Raw genomic sequence first — 22,392 nt, 5'->3', positions numbered from 1 at the left:
AGAACAGTTCAATTTTACCACAAACATATGCCAATTATAACAAATTTGGAATCAACAAGGGTAAATATAATCATTCGACACTTACCTTAAGATCGCTAAGTACAGCGGCCTGATCGGCAGTTCCTTCGCTCGCACCGTATCCGTTCACTTTCACGTTGTACTCCTCCAGGAACGCACCCAACGTTTCCGACTTGTCCAGGAAACTGTCCCACGACGATAGACAATCTTCCAGCGTTTGTCTCGAATTGCGCGCCAACTCCTCCAGCTCATCCCAATCCGCTCTCGCCTGCAGTATTTCCTGCTTGATCGTAGCCTGCCCTTCTTGGCCACTGATCGCTGCCAGCGAGTTGCCCATGTCGGCCATATTCTCCAGCAGCACTTTACCTTCCGCAAACGAAAGCTCGATTCCCTTCAGCTTCTCGATGCGCCCAACGATGTGCTCCTTATCGCCGTGGAAATCGGACGACTGCTGTATGGTCTGGCGAGTGGCTTTCATCCATTCGTACAGCTCACCCAACGCTTGCTTGAACCGTTCGTGGTTGTTGACCTGATTTTCCAGCCGCTCGATTTCGGCCGCAACCTTCGCCACGATCGCTTCGTAATCGGTTAGAATCTTGCTGAACTCTTCCACGTCAATGTTGGCGTTATCGGTCATTTTGGACCGAATCTTCTCGACCACCTCGTTGTAGTTTCCAGTTTCACGGTGAATGGCACGATACTTTTCCAACAGCACACGCTTGTCGGCCAGCTCGTTCTGCATCGTCTCACCGGCGTCCAGCTTGCTCTGCACCTCCTCAATCCATTCGGCCAACATTCGGGACAGCTTGCCAATGTCCTCCAGCTGTGCCAGATGGTTGGTGAGTCGCTGGCGGGTTTCGGTTATGTCCACCATCAGCGATTCATACTCGGTCTTCAGATTTTCCGTATCTTCCTCAATCTTCGAGGCACCGCTCGTTTCCGTACTGAGCACTATTTTCTCCTTCAGCTCGATCAGGTAGCGCAGCTTGTTCTGGCCCTGTTCCAACGACTGGCGAATGCCCTTCACAATGTTCAGCTTGGACTGTGTTTCTGCGACGGTATGCGGAACGGATTCGCATTCGTTCAATTTCTCACGCATCCTGTCCAACCAATCCTGACACTCGCCGTACAGCGTGTTGTGCTGCTGGTGTTCCTGGTAGTGCAGTTCTAGCCGGCGCATAATCTCCTTCGCAATCGACAGCAGCACATTGTACTTGGTGGTTAGCTGCGTCACACCATTGCTGATGCGTGTATCGGCACAAATTTCCAACAGTACCTGAGCTCGCATATTCAAACTGTCAAGCTCCCGTTGCCAATCGAACAGTGTTTGCAGCTTGTCCTGGAACTCTTCCAACACACGCTTTTTCTCCTGCAGGTTGACCTGCATCTTGTTGTACGTTTGCACTTCCTGTTCGATGCTGTCCAACCATTTCAGTGCCACACCGTACTGATCATCGTACTCGGTCCAGCGTACGATACCATTCTCCAGTGCGCCACTGATCTTCTTCAGCGCGAGACAGTAGTTGTCGAACTCTTCCTGCAGAATGGCCACCTCCTTCTCGATCGCTTCCACCTCCTCGCTGTCCACGTTGCGACAAGCAACTTCCGCCTGTTCGAGTGCCTTCTCCAGTTTCTTCTGACCAACCGGTACATCGTTGTCCAGTATCTTCAGCTGGGTCATCTTCGAAACGAGCGTTTCCTTATCACCGCGCGAATCCGAGCACTTGTTCAGACATTCCTTAGCGTTACGAATCCAGGCAGCGAACTCATTGCTTGCATCGATAAACGCCTGGTGAAGTTCGACCGTTTCCTTCTGCTTTTCGAACAGTTCCTTTGCCTGCTTGCTGAGCGTCTCGTACTTGTTCGATATCTCCGAAGCAGGCGAAGTTTGACGCAGATCCGACGCTTTGCTTGCCACGGACTGAATCATCGGCTCGAAGCTTACGATATCCTGCACGATATCGTTCGCCTGACGAAGGTTGGCACGGCGTTCATTCAACCCGCTGCTCAAACTGCTCGACGTACCTCCGAGACGGAAGCGTACGACCTTTTGCTCACACACCTGCTGCAGTTTGCTTTCGCGATCTTGAATCCATTGCTGCAGGTGATTGTAGCTGGAGCTGTAGTCTGCCCACTGCAAGAGATTCGTCTCGAGCTGCACCTTTGCCGTGGACATACGCTTCACCAGTCGATCCCAGTTCGTTTGGATGTCCTTAATTTCGCCGTTGATCACTTCCTTGCCATCGGATTTCGTACTCTTCACTACCTTTTCACCCGTGTTGACGGTCGCGTTCACGAGGTGCTGGCCCTGCTCACGCTGCTGTATCAGCTCCACTATCTTCTCCAACCGTTTCTCCAGATTATCCTTGCTAACGCTGTCCACATTTTCGGTCGAGTAGCGCACAATCTCCTTGGCGTTCTCTATCCAACTGTTTGCCTTGGTCAGATTATCCTTGTACTCGCGGTGCAGATCATGGTTCGTCTCAACCTTCTTGAGGACATCCTTGGCCAGATTTACCTGCACCTGATAGCGTGAGTTCAGGTGGCGCAGTTGATTGCCGATGTACGTATCGAGATGCGATTGCAGCAGTGGAGCGGCGAACGCGTTAAACTTGTCCATCTCCCCTTGGCCCTTCTCCAGTTTGCCGATCAGTTCACGCATCTCACGAACTTGTTTTTCCTTTTCGGCCAAATTCGAGCACATTGCAAGCTTGTGGTTCTTCACCAGGATATCCACCTGCTGCAGCCATTCGGACAGCCGCTCGTACTCTTCCTTGTACTCGCGGAGTAAATTAAGCGTCTTCTCGAGGTCGCGCTTCTGCTTGTCAATGTCACCGAACAGTGAGTCAAAGTTCGTCTTCAGCCCGTTGATGTCGCTACGGATCGCTTCCTTACCCTTCTCGGACGTTGAAGCCATCACCACCTCGCCGGTGTGTACGAGATGTTCCACCAACAGCTCGCCTTGAGCTTTCTTGTTCATGAGCGCATCCAGCGGAGCAATCGCACTGTCCATCGTTAGCTTGTCGCTCAGCGATTGTTGTTTCACGCACGGCAACTTCTCCCTAGCACGGCTGATCCAGTTGAACAAATCATCGTAAGCTTCCTTGTACAGACGATGATCACGATACTGATCTTCACGATCGGTCAATATCTTGCTTATCTTTTCCGCCAGATAGTCGAATTTGCTGAGAATCTGCTGAGCCGTAGCTGCTGCTTGGGACTGCTGACCTGAGGCAGCCATTTCGGCCATTTTCTGCTTCAACGGTTCAATTTCGATCTTTTCGAGACGGATTTTCTCCTCCGTGTTCTTGATACGCTCCAGCTGTGCCCGCTTGTCGGCCATCGTTGCCTGGAACTCGATAAATCCACTCAGCTCGTTCTCCATCCAGTCGATGTTCCGTTTCAGATCGTTAACCTGGTCCAAAAAGCCAGACCACTGGTTAATGGCTTCGTCTAAGTTCGCACGGATGTCGATCATGCGTAACGCAAGCGAGGACCATTCCTCTTGCAATGCAGCTACAGCCTTATTCACCGCCTCGTGTCCGGAGGGTGTAGTACAGGCCAGAACCTGCTGGGCAAGATCCACGATCGTCTGCAACCGCCCGGAACCATCCTCCTTGTTCACAATCATATCCTGGACGAGTTTCAGCTTGCTTTGGAGCTCTTTTTCGGAGGTGCTCGATAGATCGGCACAGTAGTTCAGCTTCTCGCGCACACTGTTCAGCCAATCGCGATGCTCGCCAATCCGTGTTTCGAGCTCTTGATGTTGAATGACGTACTGCTGCCAACGACCCACCAGCTCCTTGATACGGCTAGCCGTTTGCTGGTACTTCACCGCCAGTTCCGATATTTGCGAATTACGGCTGCTCAGATAGCCACGGTACAGCTGTTGAGCCTTCTCGGTAAAGTTGTCGATTTCCAGCTCCTTGGCCTTTACCTCGCCCTGCAAGCTCTTCAGATAGTCCAACGTAGCCTTCTTATCGATCAGCGTCGCTTTCAGGTCGACCGAATGGATCTTGGCGTCGATATCACGCATCCAGTTCATACAGTCCGTGCGTATCTTCTCGTAATCGCTCCATTCGCTCATCTTACCCCGAATGCCGTCCATCGTGGTATCGATAGCGGCCAGCAGTCCTTCCCACTCCTGCTGCGAAATGTCAATCTGCGAGCGTATGTTCGCCTGACCCTCATCGCTCGTATCGGGAATGGTAGCTTCACCCATTGTGCGAATCTGCTCCACACGGTTCTGCTCCGCCACGATCGATTTCTTCAGCTCCGTAAGACGATCCAAATTGGTCATGAGCGATACCTGATCCAGATCGGTTTCACCCCACAGCTCCACCGTGTTGTGATTGGCATCGATAAAGTCTTGCGTTTCCATCACCGCCTTACAGTACTGGCGGTGGTTATGCACGATACGATCGTACTGATCGCCGTAGTTTTGTGCCTTCTCCAGACACTCTTCATACTTTGCCGCAAGTTCAGCCATTCTTCGTTCGATGCTTGGATGACGCTCCTGCATATTGTCAACCAGATCGCGCACGTTGTTCAGCTCGGGGCGATGGTTTTTGATATCATTCAGCAGCTCCGAGTACGCCTGTTGCTGGGCACACTTTTCGTCCAGTGTTGGTTTCAGGATGAGACTGCCGCGTCCCAGCTGGCCCTCCACGTTATTGAGCCACTCCTGCAGCTGATCGGCTTTCTCCATAAATCCGGACAACTTCGCCAAACGGCCCTCATACGAACGAGCGTACTCGTTGACTTCGTCAAACAAACGTTCACACTTGGCGGTCAGCTCTTGGATTTCGCTTCGGATCATCTGCTGACCCTTGGATGCTGTGGTAGCGTACAGCTGTTCACCGCTGTCGGACACCGCATTGCACTGGACCGTCACCATGTTGTGTTTGGCGAGCAGCGATTGTATTGTACCCAGTACAGCTTGCGGGTCCGGCTGTTGGCCTGTGCTCTGCAGGTTTTGGGCATTCTGCATGCGACACCCATCGAACACATCCCGAATCTCGTCCAGCTCCTTATCACACTCGTCGTATCGCCCACGGTACAGCTTGTGGTCGTTGTAGGCACTTTCACACTTCTTTGCCAACTCCTTCACCGTACCCTCGACAGACTGTGCACGAGACTTAAGCTGCTGCATATTGAACGATATCTTCGTATCACCGCTGCTCTGCAACAGCTCCGATGACTTGTCCAGCAGCTTATCGAACTCCAGCGCATTTTGCTTCAATCGTCCCAACAGCGCCTGATAGTATTCATGCTGCTCCTGTTTCTCGTTCAAACTGTTCTTCAGCGTGTAACCTCGCATGGTGTCTTCAACCTCCGCCAAAAACGCACCGATCTGATCAAGATCACGCTGGTAATCGTCCCACAGCTGCATACGCTTCTGCAACTCCACCCGGGCGTCTCCAATCGATGCGACAAACTTCTCGAAGTCTCCCTTCATCTTCAGCAGATCCTGCTCCATTACCGTTTTCGCACCGTACGATATCAGATCGCCGTTGTCGGTGATAAGTTTAGCAAGATGCTTAAACTTCTCCTCCATCTTTCCATTGGCTTGCTGCAAATCATCGATCTTTTGGACCTTTTCCTGCACGGCACGCTTGTTGCCGGACACGTCCGATAGCTGCTTCAGCTCACCGAACAGATAGTCCTGCTCGTCGAGCAACGATTTTTGCGATTCGTTAAACTTGTTGCACAGCTCCAGCGATTGCTCCAGCCGGCGTATCAAATCACTGCAAGACTTTTTCAGCAGCTCGTACCGTTCGGTTATGGACTGGACCTTCGCATTGATGTCCTCGTTCTGCACGTCCGTAACGAGGGAGTCCGCTTTCTCTTTCAACGAATCGATTATACGCCGATGGCCGCTGATCTCCTGCAGAATAGCCTTGTACTTGAACAGCTTCGAACGGATCTCCTGCGTAGAGTTCCAGCTCTGCGATTCGTTCGGTTCAATCTTACGCTCGGTTGCGTCCAGCCACTGCAGCACCTGCTGCAAAATGTCCTGATAGGAGGACCACTGAATCGAGCGAACGTCAAGCTGCTTCTTCAGATTGTTCAGCCCAGCAATGATCTGATCCCAACGATCCTTCAGTTGGCGCACTTCTTCGCGAATCTTCTCCCGTCCATGGGTGTTTGTTTCGGGGAGTACCTTTTCACTTGCGGTCACCAAGCTGGTAAGATTATTCTCGAACCGCTCCTTCTCAATCTCCAGCTGCTGCAGCTTCGACTGGTTTGCAGCGCCCAGCTTCTCATGTCCCAACGCTTCCAGATCCTTCTCAATATCTTGCAGCCGAGCAGCACTTTCGGTATACCGTTCTTGGTAGTTTTTGTGATCGTTGACAATATTCTGCGCACGGTTAGCAACTTCCTTGCTCAGTACTTGCAGCAGCTGATAACGGTTGATCAGCTGATTGATGTAGAACTTTATCTTCTCCACACCGGTCTTCGTAAAGAGGGCCTGTGCCATGGTGACAAAGTCATCGATCTGTTTCTGCCTCTCACCGATTGCTTCCTGATTCTTGCGGAACACCTCCAACTGTTGCTGCTTGCGTTCGAGCGAATCGTACAGCAGCTGCTCGCGGAAAATACCTTCCATCGAACGACACCATTTCGTAAGTGCATCCAAATCCTGATCGAACTGACTCCAACCGTTGAGCGATTTGCGTTGGTTTCCGATCAATTCGTCAATCTGACCGTACAGGCTCGTCAGATCGTTACGCAGCTCACCAATCTCCCGTTCGACCATACTTATTCCAGCAGCAGACGTACTGTCTTTCATTGCGTCGAAGCACTGTACCAGAGCGTTCAGCAGTTCCTCACCCTTCGGTTTTCCGAGCTTCAAATTGCTGAGAGCTTCGATGCGTTTGTTGATTTCGTTCTTCTCACCACCCGTTTCTTCGCAGCAGAACACCTTGTCCTTTTCTTCGTTGATCCAGCTTCGCAGTTTGCTGCAGGCAGTGACGTAGTTTTGATGCACCAGGACGCATGCATTGAGGTTGTCCAACAGCTCGCCGGATTTGCGCACTATGCCCTGATAGGTATCCTTGATCGATACTACACAGCTTTGCAGATGTTGATCCTTCGTCAGCGTAAGCAGCTGCTGTGCCTTTGCACAAACCGACTCGACCAGTCCCACCTGGGACAGAATCTCCTGGTGCATCAGCTTGTGGTTCTGGTACTGGGTACGCTTGTCCTGTATGTTTGCTTTCAGTTCTGCGTTCACTTCCATCGACTTTTCAATATCCTTCAACCACTTTGAAAGTTGTTCCTGCTGAAGCGAGAACTCTCCAAACTGAAGTATGCACTGATCCAGACGCTGTGTAACCGCGTTCAGCTCGTCCGAGAAACGATCCCACAGATCCCGGATCGCTCCCAGCTTCTGACGAATCAGCTCTCGACCTTCGGGGCTGGTGTAGGAATAAAGCTTCTCGCCACGATTGATCAGATCTTCGTACGGACTGCTATCATCCAACCGCTTGTAGGCGATTTCCTTCAAACGCAGCTGCCGTTCCTGCAGCACACTCAGATCACCGACCAGCACACGGAACTCTTCCAAACCTTCGAGATTCTTGCGCAGCAGCCGTTCAAACTCATCGTACGCCTGGTTGAAGTCACTTTGATCGTGCAGAGTAGATTCGGCCTTTGCAATCGCTTCGGCACACAACCCAGCCACGACCCGATATTCATTCTGCAACTGCGCCACCTTGCCACTCACGTCAAACTTCGATTTCACCTGATGACTTTCCTCCAGTATGCCGCTCACATTTACACCGTAGCTTTGGATGTCGTCACGCAATTTCTTCAACGCCTCCAGACACTGCTGCTTAGCGTCCAGCGGGCCCTGTGCGGTAGTATCCTTGATTTCACTCTTTTTACCAGCCAACCATACCAGCGCTCCTTCCAGCCGACCGTTGAACGCGTCCAGCTGTTTCAGCGATTCCGTCGACCGGGCCTTGAATGCACGGCACTTGTCGAAGAACGTTGTCCACTGCCGTTTGCTGTCTTCGAACGCACGTAACAGCTCCGAATGGCCGTTCTCGTGCGTTTGTGCCATAACAACGGCAAACTGCTTGTAACACTCGTTCACATCGTCCAGCGCTGCCTCCTCCTCCGTTAGCACCGTGTCGACTAGAATCAAATACTCCTCTAGCTTTGCCTTCGTAAGATCACCATCGTTGAACATGTCTTCCGTTTGGGATTGCAGCTTCAGCAACCAGTCTCGTGACTTTTCCAACATCGCATTGTACTGCTCGTGCGATTTGATGGCTTGCTCCAGAAGTGCAATCTTTCGATCGAGTTCCTCCCGAAGGGCACCATAGTTCTGGCGTGTTTCTTCGATCTGTGCCAGGGAGCTTTTGTCCGGCAGTGCCATAACCTTCTTCTGAATCTGGTCCAAGTTCGTCTCGTGCACAGTGATGTCCTTCTGCATGTTTTTACCACTGTACAGAGCGCTCTTCTTCTCCGGCAGCGTTGCGCAGCGATCGGACAACCCGGACGTAATTTTACCGCGAAGCTCCGTTAGCCAATTGTTCAGCTGGTTGTGACTTTCGTCGATCGATTTCTTCTTGATCAGATCGGATTCGATGCGCTTGATGCCACCGTTAACCTCCTCCAGCAGTGCGTTGTAATCGCTGCGTAAACGCTTCATCTCATCGCGAATACCCTCACGGCAGTCGACACTCACTTCGGCGTAAAGATTTTCACCCAGCGAGCAGGTTTCATTCAGGGCACTATCCTTCGACAGGATCTCCGCTCGCAACGCCTTGGCTGCTTCGTACTCACGATCGGAAAGGGCCTGCACTTGTGCATCCGCGCCAAGGTTTTGTGCGTGCTTCTTGTTCTGCATCTCTCGCAACCATTGACGTATCTTATCCACCGCCTCACGGAACTGCACATCCTTCAAGCGTACGTCCTCCAAACGATCGAGCAGCTGGCCGAAGTACTTGCTGAATGTTTGATACTTGTTCTGCAGATGGTGAACCAACACAAGGGCACGCGATTCCTGGTTCACCTCGTTCAACTGATTTCCAACGGACTGCAGTTGATCCATTTTCACTTTGCACTCTTCCAGCGTCGCTCGTGCTTGACTCACTTCCTTCGATTTCTCACCCAGATTGGCCAAATCGATCAAAAGGACCGTTTCCATGCGGTTGCGTGTCTCCAGGTCCTTCAGGAAATGGATCACCTCCTCGGAGATAGTCTCGTAGCTCAGCCACAGGGCAATGTTGTCGGTCAACTGTTTCTCCGTCTCTACGAAAGCATGCTTCAACACCTCCAGCTGTTTGTTCACTTCCTTCGTTTCGTCGGACATATTGTTAACCTTCGCCGGAGAAAACAGTTCCGTCACCGCGCCCGAAAGGGATCGCTCCACCTCGCCCAGTATACGTTCACAATCGTCAATGCTCGTACGCACATCGTTCAGCGTGGTTCGTTTCACTTCCAGCTGGTACTTATCACTCGTAGGTTCCGGTGCACACCAGTTCAGCTTCTCACTCTGCGCTCCAATCATTCGGGTCAGTGCACCCAGCTTATCCTTGAACGATTTCTCCACACCCTTCGTCAGTTTGGTTTCCACTTCGTTCAGGCTGTTCATCACCAGCCCAAAGCGTTGATCGAGATTCTGGATTTCTTTCGAGACGGTAGACGCTTCCTTGATACCTTGATCGTACTTTGCTTCCATCGAGGCGAATTCGTTCTTCAGCTCCGTGATTTCTTCACCGACCAGGTTTAACTTCCGGCGCAACTCACGACATTCGGCCAGATGTACGAGCTGCTTGCCACTGTCCAGCGTCATATCGTCACAGCCAACGATCTCTTCGCGTATACTATAGATACGCTCAATAATACCCTTGATCGATAGCTTCAACCGACGCTCGTCGGCAGTATACTCGGACATGCGACTGTTCAGCCGACCCACAGTATCCTCGATGGCACGGAAAGCATCATCCAGCTGGACCGACATTGCATGCAGATCCTTCGGCAAACTGCCTCCGTTCATTTTCTTAAACTCCTGCAGCAATCCATCCAGATTTTCCTTAAACGCTTGCTGTGCCGGCAGTTCCGCACGGTAGGTCACAATTTTGCTCTCGATCTCACCCGGGTTCTCTAGCACGCGCGATAGCTGGTCGCGTTTCGATTGCAACCAATCGTCAAGATCCTGGTACAGCTCGTCCGCCTGCTTGTACAGTGCCACCTTCTGATCGAGCACACTCGAGTTGTCGATTAAGCGTTCCAGGTTCGCCTTGAAAAGTTCATTGTTGTGGCGGATGATGTCCAGGATGTTGTCACAGTCCTGTGGATTGTAGCCACGGAACGTTTTCGCCAGCTCGTTACCTTTGGCCGCCACCACATCCAGACTTCTCTTCACCTTCTTCATCATCGTCTCGGAAGCCTTCTTCAGCTGATCGAGAGCCTGCTGCAAGGCGGGTTTGTTATCGAAGTTCAGCACCGTACCGTTGTTAAGCGCTTCGATCTGCTTCAGCTCGTTGGCGAAGCTCATGTTGTACTTGTTGAAGTCGGCATACAAATCGCTTGTGCCCGAAAAGACGCGCAACGTTTCATCGGACTCTTGCTGCAAATCGGACACCTTCTTATCGAGCTTACCCAGCTCCTCCTGAATCTCCATGCCAGTGTCAACGACATCCTGCTTCAGCAACAGATTGCCCTCGTACTGTACCTGTGCCTTCGCACTGCACAGCTCACTGATCTTTTCGTTCAACGTTGAGAGATCCTCCATTCCATCGTCCAGGGTGGAGAGACGTGCGGCTTGGATGATACCTTTCAGCTTCTCCTCGATACTCTTGAGGGAATCGGTAAGCTCCTTCTGCGTCTGGTGGAACTTGTTGACGCGATCTTTGGTATTTTCGACCTCCTTTAGCTTTCCGTCTACCTGCGATCGGATGCTCACCAGCTTATGATCCAAGTCCGCAATCATCGTTATCGCACTAACCGGCTTGTGCGCTTTATCGTGGAACGATATGCACGGTTCCTGCTCCATAGCGATCGATAGCCGGCGCCAGTTTTCTATTCCTGCAGCTACTTCACCTATGCGACGGTTAGCATCGTTCAGCTGCTCCTCACTGGACACGTCGTACTTGATCATACTCTCGCGCAAGTACGCCAACTGATCTTTGGTAGTGTTGTGCCACTGCAAAAACTCCACCCATTTCTGCAGGAAATCTTTCATCTGCAACAGGCTCGATTCCAGGTTCTGGTAGTTGCTCGCCAGCGAACTGTACGTCTCGTTCAGCAGCTTGTTCTCCATCGGATTGTTCGACAAACTCTGCTGCTTGACCTGTGCATAGATCTGGTTAAACGTGTCCCGTTTGTCAGCATGCTGCTGCACCAGGTACTGTACATTCTGTACAGCCAACTCAATCTCGTCCACAGCGGTATTCTCCAGCTCACTAATACTGGTTCGTATCTGATCCATCCAGTTGCTGAAGTCGGTCATCTGTGCGTTAAAGTTCTGCTGCTCAACAATACTTTCGTAGTTCGCGTTAATGCGGGCCCGAGCATCATCACTTAGCTTGGACAGCCGATCCTTTGCTGACTTCAGCTTGTCCCGCACGCCGTTCACACCGTCCTCCGAGAGGCCGTGATTAATCTGATCGAACATGTGCACCAGCGCGATCAGCTTGGCCTGCTGCTCCGATATTTCGTTGCTGAACAGTTTCAGTGATTTAATCTTCGTTTCCAGCAGATCGATCGGCAGAGCAGCAGCCGGCCCTTTTACGGTGCCAAATTCTCCCATCCGAACTTCAGCTCGTTCGATGAACCCGTTCAGCTTCTCCAGATCACCGTCCAGGATCGCCCAGTTGGTGACTAGTTTGCCCGTTTTGTTCAGCAGATGCTGCACGTTTTCGTAGATGCTCGACACGATCATGTAGTACCGGTCCGTTTCTTCCGACGGTTTTACACCGTACCGTATGTTCTGCGAGTTTTTGATTGCATTCTGCAACTCGTCCATCTTGCCCTCGCACTGCTCGTTGAACGTTTCCAACCGTGCCTGATAGGCGCGTGCTTCCGGCAAGGTCGAGGGTCTGATTTGCTCCAGTTCCGGTGCAAGTTTGGCTCGCTCAACCCACTCCTTCAGGCTGTCCATATCGCGGTTGTAGCTCTTCCACGTTTCGAAGTCTTCGCCCACCAGCGCTTTTTCGCTGTCAACCATGCGGTGCAGTTCGGTAAAGGTCCCCTGCAGATGTACAACCTCCGCCTTGAGCCGTTTCATCTCACTCAGGTTGCCTTCCTTTGAGGCAAGATCAGCAGCACTCGCATTTAAGACGTCCAGCTGACGAATCTTCTCGGTTAGCACACCTTCGAGCTGTTTCGTTTTCAGCACACGATCTTCCGCAGTGATCTGCGGTTGCTTAATGGCGGCAACCATCTTCGGGTACACGTTGTTCGCCCAGCTCTTCAGACTATCGAGCCGTTGCTTGTACTCGTTCCACTTGTCACTGTAGTCTTCGAGGTAAACGACACGCTTCTCGACGTAGTCGACCGTATTGTCCACACGCTTGCCAAGATCGCTCACCTCCTTCTCAATCACTTGTCGCGTTGTTGGGGGCAATGACATTCCCAGGTCACGACACAGATCGTTCAGCTGCAGCAAGGATTTGGAGGAGGCTTGCTTCAAGTTCATTGCCAACTGACGCTTCATGTCCAAATCCTGCGTAACACTCTTCGGATCGGTTTGCAATGGCGTCACCGACCGCAGCTCCATCTCGGCCGTGTTCAGCAAACCCACAATCTGGCCCTTTTGCTCGTTGTACTCACCCCAAACCTTCTGGATGGCTTTCAGGGCGCGCACCTTCTCAGCTGCCTCGTTGTACGTATCATTCCAACCCGATTCTAGCTTGCGGATCTCACCGGCAATGAACTGCGGTGCACTCGGGTTCTTGCTCAGGTCCTTACCGCGCTGCAGCATCTTCATGATGTGGGCACGCTGATTATCCAGCTCCTTGATGGAGTACTGCTGCTCTTCGATCATTTCGTTCACACGCTTGTAGCTTTCGGGCGGCGGGACACTTCGTGCCTGCGATTTGATGCGATCCAGCAGGTCACATATTTCCTGTGCCTCTCGACGGTAGGTGTAACACTTGGCGAACACCTCCGTCTTGGTCATGGTTGTTTCGATCGTCGGTATGAGCGTTTTGTAGCGGGCAATCAGTTTTTCGATCTTTTCCTGCTCGATCGTTGCCTGCTCTTCGTTGGTGTGGCTCAGCAGGAAGTCCAACGTTTTCACCAACCACTTCATGTCTTCCCGCTTTGCATCGGCTTCGAAGCAAATGTTCTGAGAAAATGAGAGAAAGAAAATAAAGGGGACAATCAGTAAACAAACGTCACTTCAGTTTGATCGGAAGAAGTTTGACAGTTTACCATTATCGTTTTCAACTTCAGATAGCATGCAAATAGTGATACCAGGAAAGAATTAGCAAAGTCTTTCTCTTACCCCTTGCCCTACGAATATCCCGCCTAATGTACTTCAAACTCACCTGGAAAGTGGCCTTTTCCTGCTCGAACTCTTCCATCGTCTGCTTCTCCACCATGATCTGCCTCAACGATTCGTCCACCCGGTCCATCCACGCGTTCATCTCATCAAACTTCGCATGGTAAGCGTCCCACTGGGCCGGAATTTTGTGCAAAATGTTGCGCACACTGTCAATCCGCTTGCAGATAGCGATCCAACTATCGTTCGCACGCTGGTAGAGCGGTGCCAGCGCTTGATCGTTTGCCGACTTTTCGAGATAGATGTAGTTGATCTTCTCCATGTTGCCCAACACTTGCTCCACTCGTTGCAGATCGTTGTTCTTGAAGTAGTCCAAATTGCGCTGCAGTATGGCTTCGAAGTTTTCGTTGCAATTGAATGCTTGCTCTTCGGCGTTCAGCTCCTTCTCGATGTCATTCGCACACCCATTGAACGTTAGCTCATTCAGCCGGAACTCAACCTTCAGCAGATGGAGCGGGATGCGCTGGATTACCTCGCTCCACTGCCGCTGGATGTCTTCCACCTTGGCGATCAGGATTTGCTGCTCGGACGGTGGCAAATACTTCAGCAGATCTTCCGTATTACGCTCCAGCTTGTTGATGCTCGTTTGGTCGGCCGAGTTGAAGAACTCCAGCTGCATTTCGGCATCGGTTTCCTTTTCCACCGGTATGGCAGACTTCTGGAACGCTTCCGCCTGGCGCAGGAACGTTTCCACCTTCTGTTTGCATTCGTTAAAGTTTTCCCAAACACGCAAATTTTCCTGCAGCTTGTACTCCCAATCGTTCGCATTGTTGATAACGTAACTGAACCGATCGTTCAGTTGCTTCATCTTGGAAGCCGCCTCACTCATATCGACACTGCTGTCCGTATCGGTGAGCTTGAGCAGATTCTGGAACACATTGTTCTTGCTTTCCAGCATCGATTTGTAGTACAGCGTACGGTTGAAGAACGCTTTGTGCTTTGCCAGATTGTTCTTCGTCTGCTGCGGATCGTTGGTGAACGAGTACGATATCAGTAGATTCTCGGCCTCATCCAACCACTGGGAGATTTCGCGCTGGCCACTCTCGAGCGCTTCCTGCTGAGTGAGCAGCTGGTGGAACAGATGCAGCTTGATCGGTATCTGAGCGCGCACCCGTACCAACGCTTCCTTCTGCTTCTTCATCATCATCATCATACGGTCAACTTCGTCCCGCGAATATTCCTTGATCAGTGCCTGGAAGCTGCGGCTGATCGATTTGAACAGTTCTTCCATCGCTTCGATTTCGCACGCGATTTGTTTGATTTCCGTTTCACACCGACGAATCTCACCCGAATCGCGCAAATTGTTACGTCCGAGTGCCGTCTCAGTGCGTTGAATCCATTCGTTTAGCTGGGCGGCGTCTGCCTTGAACTTTTGGCGATGCTGCAGAATATCGCCCACGTGTAGGTACTGCTTGGTGTGCTGGAACACCTGCTCCCAGTGCGCTGCCAGCTGGTTGTATTTTCTCTCCAGCCCGACACTGGTCTCTTGATCGCAAGTCGATTTCAAGATGTTGAACGTGTCCGTCAGTGCATCGAACTTCTCCTTGTACACGTTGATGTTCTGGAAGAATTCGATACGCTCGTCTTCGGTGCCTTGCAGGGCATCGTGGGCCTGCACCAACCACGTCTCGATCTCATGCACCAACGTACGCCAGCGCTGCCAGTGCGACAGCACATCCTCGAGCATCGTCTCGGTACAGATCAACCGCGACGACACGTTCTTCCAGCGATCCTCGATTTCGTGCAGAAACACATCGATGTTGTACATCTCCTTCTTCGTAATGTTACCATCGATCTTGTACTCCTCAATCACCTGCCGCATATCGATCAACGCTTTCTCGAACTCTTGCATGATTTGATTGCGCGTAACGAAGTTCTTCAAGTGATCCAGCGACTGCTTCACCGTCTCCTCGTTGTTGTACTTCACACCGTTAATCTTGTTCTCGAGCAGGTTCAGGAACGCGATCAGACAACACTTGTGCTCGAGATACTTCAGCTTAATGCGCCGCTGTCTGGCGCACGGTTCGATGTCGAGCAGTCGCTTCTCCATGTTTTGCAACTGCCCCAGCGGTACCTTCTTCGCCAACGGGGTCATCTTCACGTTGTTGAACGTTTCACGCACCTCGTAGTACGAGCCGAAGAATTGTTTGTGCGCCTCGAGCTTCTTGCTAATCAGCGATGCCGTCTCCTCGTTCATGTTGCTCGGTATATCGTCATCATTCAGCAGCTTTTCACCATTGCTTAACCACCGTCCAATTGCACCGAACTGATCCGGAAGGCTGCTGTCCAGGTACCACAACCACTGCTGCATGTGACGCTCGAGCTGTGTCCAGAGACTGTTCAGCTCCTGAACTTCCGGCGTCATCTTGGCGGCGTTGATGCTCTTCACCTTTTTGTACGTGTTTTGCTTCTCCAGCTTCTCCCCGTTAACGCTCTCGTACATCTGGTAGTTGTTGGGATATTTGCCATGCATTCCATCGTAGTAGCGTACCGTTCGGCGAAGCCAATCCAAGAGTTCCAACAGTTCGCGTTCGCTGTCACTCTTTGAATTGATGTTCTGGAAAATAGAGAGATCGCGAGTAAGTTAACAGATTATGCCAGCCGTTTTTAAGTTCTAGATTCACCCTACCTTCACGTCCGGGTATTTGTGTAGAAATTGTGCGACGTAAGTCATTATACTCTTCTCGTCCGGACTGTTGACGTCCACATCCTCAGCGTCCAACAGCCGTGCGATGCCAAGCTCCGACTCGGCCACATTGAATGCCGTATCGAGCCGGTAGCGGTTGTTGTATTTCTTCATCTCCGCAATGTTAATTACGTTCGTTTTGATCGCATCGATCAGCGACAGGAACGCAATGCCATCGCGCCAACTTGCTCCAAAATCACGGACCTCCAGGCCCGTCGATCTGTAATCGTGAAGAAAATGTATGCATCAAAAACTGGGACCTCCTCCGTTCCTGAGGTGACACTTACTTTGGCAAGGCACTGTTCACCCACGTCAGGAGCGTCTTCTTCGGGCCCTGCTTCAACATTTCCTTGCTGCTGGTGGCAACCGAGGCCGTGTACGTTACCGGTTTGCTGCCGCTGCTCAGGCCCGGTATGTTCGAGGCGGAACTGCTGCTACCGAGCGAACTTAACGAACCGCTCAGATTTTCGTTCAGATAGTGCAGAATGCGGCTGTTCTCCTCGATTTGGAAGTACAGTATGATGGTCCAGATTAAACCTAGTACCACAGCCGGGCGACCGTCGACAATGTCCGACGGGTTGATGTTGACTAGCTTGATGCGTTTGCTGGTAAGGAACTGGAGGGCGGTGTTGACGTTGCTCAGAAAGTGGGGCCGGCGCAAAACTTTTCCCTTTTCCATCGGTAGCTTCTCGCCGGAGAGTACCTCCAGCAGGGCCAACAGTTTCGTGCCATCCTTCAGGTCTTGGATCAAATCTTCAACCTTCAACGGTGGTACGCGCTGTTGATGTGCAATACAATTGGGAAAAGCAAAAAGTATTATACCGAGTTGTTATGGCGGTCGACAATGGTAACTAGGATGTTGTAAATGTCAAATGTCAGTTACATCCTTTTGGCTTTGCTGTTTCGGTGTGTACCGTACATTAGCTGTTCGTTTTTCCGGTTTTAGAGTTTTCAACATTCCTTGTTATCAAATATCGATACATTTTTCAATAAATAAGTAGAAGAATTATTAAAAAAGTAATACAAAAACCAGTCCACTTTTGACTAGCATGACATCAAAGTAACCAAAGCTAGCTCAAATTCAAAATCGTTCGGAATGTGGATGCGCCGTGTATTGAAGTTAAAAGTGTGGCGATTTTCTCGAGCAAAATTGTAGTGACGTGCACGGCCATAGACATCAAACTTTGATCGATCGAAACAGAACAGTGCAAATTGTTGAGTGTGCATCAAAAGTATGACTTCATAACTTCCGCTCAGATACATCGGTCCAGTGAGTTTTGAACTTGGACCTTTACGCCTTTAAGTCTATCTAGATATATGGCCTATCGATTAGTCAGAAGAGAGTAGCGAGTTGCAACTGCGTGTGTTTGAAATTCTACTGGGCTTTTTAGGGCAAAGGGGGAAAAGGGGAAACGTTTTTCAATCTCTGCGTCAAAGAACCCATTGAAAGCCTGCAATCGATGATTTACTAACATCAACAAATTCCTAGCACTTGCTAAATTACGAGTCACGATGATATCCGCTGTAATTCTTCGCATCCTGGCCGAATCGAAACGTCCTTGTAAGTTCCTCAATCTCACAAACAAGTTTTTTTAATAACATTAACATAAAATCGTCTTTCTATTTTAGTATCAATAGCAGCGATATGTCAACGGGTAAAAAGAACCTTTCCGGAAGCAATTCCTTCACAAGTCTCACTGCGAACAGCGACTATCGACAGTGTACTTCAACTATGTGGCTTTGGGTTTATCGTTTACGATCATCGGAATTTCGGTTATAAGCTGACCTACAGCTGGAAAGCGAAGGAAAATTATCAGTTCGAAAGACGGCTTCACAAAATCCGTTCCGAGTGGCACAAACCCATCAGAAGAAAGCAGTATAAATTTTTAAGGTTATCAAGAGGAAATTGATGTGAAGTGTAGTAGTAAGAGTAGTAGTTGAGCTACGTTACAATATAAACTAGATATTCAAATATCCTTCTACTAACAATTTGAAGAGTCCTAGCCTGCCATTTCTAGCGTTTTTGAACCCTCCATTTTTGGGGATAATAAAGTTGGGGTTACAGAAGCGCTCCAATATCTTTCAAATATCCTTCTAAATCGCTCACAATCGCATCGTACCCTCCTAAAACTGATTGTTACAATATCAATGACAACCGCGCGTAACCAATAGGGAAACAAACAAACGCAACGCTCTCCTCCTGCCGAAACACACACACATTTTCTTTACGGTTGGCAACCAAACATCCATGACGAATGACCTAATTTAGTCGTTTTACGAGGATGCATATGCACACCTTCCATTCCTGTGTTCGAATGATAATGGTTATCCAAAAGGGGAAGTTTTGAAACTATCATCACTAATAGGATGTAACGAATCGTTAAGGAAATTGTGAGACTTCTCACGGCAAAAATTGTGAAGAAGAGATATTCCCACCAAGGAAGAACACATGCCTCACGATGAGTGTGGAAATTGAAAAGGGCGTTGTCGATTTGTTCTGCACAGTCGTATGATTTGGAATTTATGGAAGGAAAACTGCACTTACCTTGTTTAAAAATGAATTAATCCAATTTACGAAAGTTTTCTTCTGTACACGTTCTTGTTCATCTGTTTGAGGAGAGACAAAAAAATATACAAAAGGAGGAGTTAGAAATCACGAACAGTACAATTTTTAAATTTCATTCCAAGCCGTCTAAATTGTTCTCACTTACATCTTTATGGTCTAAAGTCCCATTTAGCCTATCTCACCTATCCTTAAGTCCACTATTTGATGATTATTACAATAAGACCACAAACTACCACACACTAGCTGGCACACTAAAACTAAACCCACCAGCTCAAAGGATCACCGCAAACTGGCCGTTCCTTCGGCGAACGAACGAGAATCCTGAGCAATCCCCGCGTTGCATGCACGGGCTGAAACTTTTCATAAAGTCCGTTACCATGGTAGGAAAAGTAAATAAATTCCTTCATAATCATTGCCGGGCGATTTCGATACCCGCGATAGTTTCGCCCGACTCCCCCTCCCGGTATCCTAGCGCTGTGATGTGCCTTAGAAACGGAAGCCGTTCGTTCGCTTGACGGAATGTTGTTTGTTTCTGAATTATTTCACTCAACAACCCGGTGTACCTTGACTCATGGGAGCCTTCCCTACCCATTCCATTGGTTGTACGTTCCGGTGGTTTACAACACCATTTTTTTGTTGTATAATACCAACTACCAAATCCGGATAATATATACGGATGCGTGGTTTTCTTTTCCCCTTTTTTTTTCTTGGTTGGTTTAGCGGATTGATGGCGCCGCTTTCATTTCGATTAAAGGGTTTGCATGTTAGCGAAAAGTTTCGTCCGCCCATTTTGCACTAATTGTTGGGAATTAGTTTTATTGTTTGCGTTAAAGGCGCAGAACACGGTTTCCCTTGTTTGAAGCAGTCAGTGAGTTGGCTCACTCGGGGAAGCATTCTCAATCACACATCACTTTCCCCCCACTCGGCAGTAGATGGTGCGATCGTTAATCATTTTACAAACACCGGTGAATATCGTAAAACCACAAAACGATAAATCCGCACAACCATCCGGCGCCATGTGTGTCGGTGGAAATGCAGTGCCAACGTTCGCCTGTGTTCCTTTTCGAACCCGCTCGATCCATACACCCACCCCGATCGATTAGCATTAAGCTGATGAAACACGTGACTACCTAACGAATGGAGAAACGACAATGGGTATTACACAAGTAATGTACAAACACAACTACTACTAACCCTCCCAGTACGTTATTGCCAGTGCACGATGGAGCGATCACCGAGCCTGTGACTGGCTGCTACTGTGTGTGAGATCACCACGTGGTTAATCAATGCAAAGTGATCGTTTGCGAGGTTTTTTTTGCGTTCGCCGCTTCCATGTTGTCATGTGAGTGGCAACGGGAGCTTGTACGGCTTTAAGATAGCATTACAGGCATCTTAAAATCGTTTTCATGTCACCGGGTGAAGGTATGCACACGAGAGGGCAATAACAATGTATTATTTTTTACCGCTTTTAGGGCTGTATGCTATAAAAAACAGTAGTCAGGGCAAAAGTTAATGCAAACAATTTAATATCATTAAAAATAATAAAATAACGTAACATTAATTTTTGCGCCTTTCGGTTATGCAATGCCTATTTTTTGTAATTTAGTAATAGAGTCCGAGATGAATCGCAATAATGAATAATGATACAGAATTTCGTTCCATAATTGCCACAATGGCCTTAAATAGTCTTAAAATAATATTTTTCTTCTCATTTTTCCCTAAATATAATAAGCCAAAATTAAAATTATTTAAAATGCTTTGCTGCCAGCTTCAATACGTAAAAATGTTGACAAGGCATGAATAGAAATAGGAAACTTTATTTAAATCAAATAATAATGCCCGTTCCTATTAAAAAAAAAACAGAAACAAATCCTTTACCCTTGCACTGAAAAAAACTTTAAAAAAAATTGCAATAAATTAACTCTTTTCACGCTCGTTGTTAGGCAATGCTCAGGCGCATTACAAATATTGTGGAAATGTTTTCGAAAACTAGTTTTTATCATTAATAACAATGAATTGAAGGAGTTAAATCTTAAAATAATAACTGAGTACATCGCTCGCAAAAAAACCTTAAATTTGCTGTATGCCATAGTCATTTCTTTTGAATATATTAAAAACCATCATTTTTTTATTTAATTAGCAAGGTTATTTAAGTCATACTGCTTGAAACTATGATTGGACCGAGGAATATTGAATTATATTTTTTATTATGTCGAATAAAGTAATTGAAAAATTTACAATCTATACGTTGTATTACAATATGTTGCGCCTATCGGTTATGCAATGCGAGTGCTTTAGGATTAGTACGTAGATCGGGCAGATCGGAAATTTAATCGCTTATAAGAAGGTTTGGAAATTTTAAGAGGAAAAAATAAAAATTAATTTGATATCTCAAATAAAAGACACATTTACATCCAATTTTTAATAAAAAAAGAGAGGCGTCATTGAATATTTGATAAGTTATTAAACTCAATTCGGTCTTGGTATTACTTTTCCTGGTATTTCCTGGTAAATTAATAAAACTCTTGTACATTAAAAACCTTCCCTTAATTGTATTTCTGTTCCATTTCCCAAATTAAATCCCCATTTTTGGCAACTTGTTTCTCACGCACCAAACAAAACGTGTTATCTCAGCCTGCACATTTGGTCGACATTTTTTACGACGGAGCATTCGTCGTTTTGTGGTTGCATTGTAAAGCAAACCGGTTTTCCAGTTAAATGTTTTTCTTATCTGCTTCTCCACTCAAACTGCAACCGAATGGGTTGGGGATACGTGAAAGGGCCAGAAACCAGCAAATCTTAACCAACAAACCAGGCACACCCACAAAATCAATGCTCCCTCCCCTCCCCGGTACCATGCTGTCCTGTCCCGAACGGTTTTTGCTAATAATGCTCTAGCTTGATTCCCATTCGATCCCTATCAACTCGTGAAGTACCACACCTACACGCGCTTGCACTTCTAAAACAAACCCTCCATCGCTAGCGGAGACTCGTGGCGCGATAAACCCGTGGAGCACCGTCGTCGCCGTCATCATACTTGTCGATCGATAAAAACGCGAACCAGCTCCACACAACATACTTTCTCCACCTAAAAACACCGGTCCCCCACGCACAACAACTAAAACCAGGAGAAGAGCCTTCTGGCTTATTCAATAAAACAGACCCAAGACAGGCAACTTAAACTTGCATTGCATTGGAACCGGGACGGATTTTATGATCGGCAAGAAGCGGAGTTGTCTGTCTTGCGTAGGGTTTGCGTTTCCATCCCAGACGAACGCATCAAGCCACAAAACCACAAAAATCAGATACACGGAAGGTATGTTTTGCTTGGTTACAGCGCGAAATTGCAAAGACCGGCTTTTTGGTGTGGAGTACCACCACTCGACGGGAGAGTTGCCGGCATCGATACCGGTTCTCGAGACTAGACTGCTGTAGCGCATTCGCTACTCGAAGGTGACGTTTGTTAACTGCATAAAGAGGGCAAAGAGTAATAGGGCTCTTGGTTGGGCGTTAAAGCTCAAGTAATCGGCAGCAAAGCGTCTTATTGGATTAGTGCAAGCCTTTGTTTCATGCTGCAGTTACATCGTTTAGTTGTTTGAA

At 48.7% G+C, this 22,392-nt stretch overlaps 2 protein-coding genes across 13 annotated transcripts in view; one reads left to right on the top strand and one right to left on the bottom strand.

Moving 5' to 3' along the window:
* LOC118510651 (nesprin-1) overlaps nt 1-22,392 on the bottom strand; it is an 85,834-nt gene that overhangs the window by 47,651 nt on the left and 15,791 nt on the right. For 8 of the 12 annotated variants that reach the window (XR_004906047.1, XR_004906048.1, XM_036052766.1 and 5 more), the window contains 6 exons: nt 18,772-18,833; nt 16,514-17,004; nt 16,170-16,446; nt 13,527-16,097; nt 13,411-13,425; nt 86-13,324 (listed from right to left, as the gene is read on the bottom strand). Coding sequence is in view for 10 of the 12 variants with exons in the window: in XM_036052766.1 (XP_035908659.1) it covers nt 86-13,324; nt 13,411-13,425; nt 13,527-16,097; nt 16,170-16,446; nt 16,514-17,004; nt 18,772-18,833 (16,655 nt within the window). In the remaining 2 variants the exon portion in view is untranslated. The remainder of the gene's footprint in view (nt 1-85; nt 13,325-13,410; nt 13,426-13,526; nt 16,098-16,169; nt 16,447-16,513; nt 17,005-18,771; nt 18,834-22,392) is intronic. The other 4 variants (XM_036052768.1, XM_036052775.1, XM_036052773.1 and 1 more) reach the window with 1 other exon arrangement.
* On the top strand, nt 17,243-18,215 carry LOC118510654. The gene is made up of 2 exons (XM_036052778.1): nt 17,243-17,787; nt 17,856-18,215. Exons 1-2 carry the CDS (start codon nt 17,739-17,741, stop codon nt 18,134-18,136), a joined length of 330 nt encoding a protein of 109 aa, XP_035908671.1. The 5' UTR covers nt 17,243-17,738; the 3' UTR covers nt 18,137-18,215.

Source organism: Anopheles stephensi, chromosome 3, assembly GCF_013141755.1.
Source record: "Anopheles stephensi strain Indian chromosome 3, UCI_ANSTEP_V1.0, whole genome shotgun sequence".
Lineage (NCBI taxonomy): Eukaryota > Metazoa > Arthropoda > Insecta > Diptera > Culicidae > Anopheles > Anopheles stephensi.
Note: the sequence above shows the minus strand (reverse complement) of the source record. Positions and strands in the feature narration are given on the sequence as shown.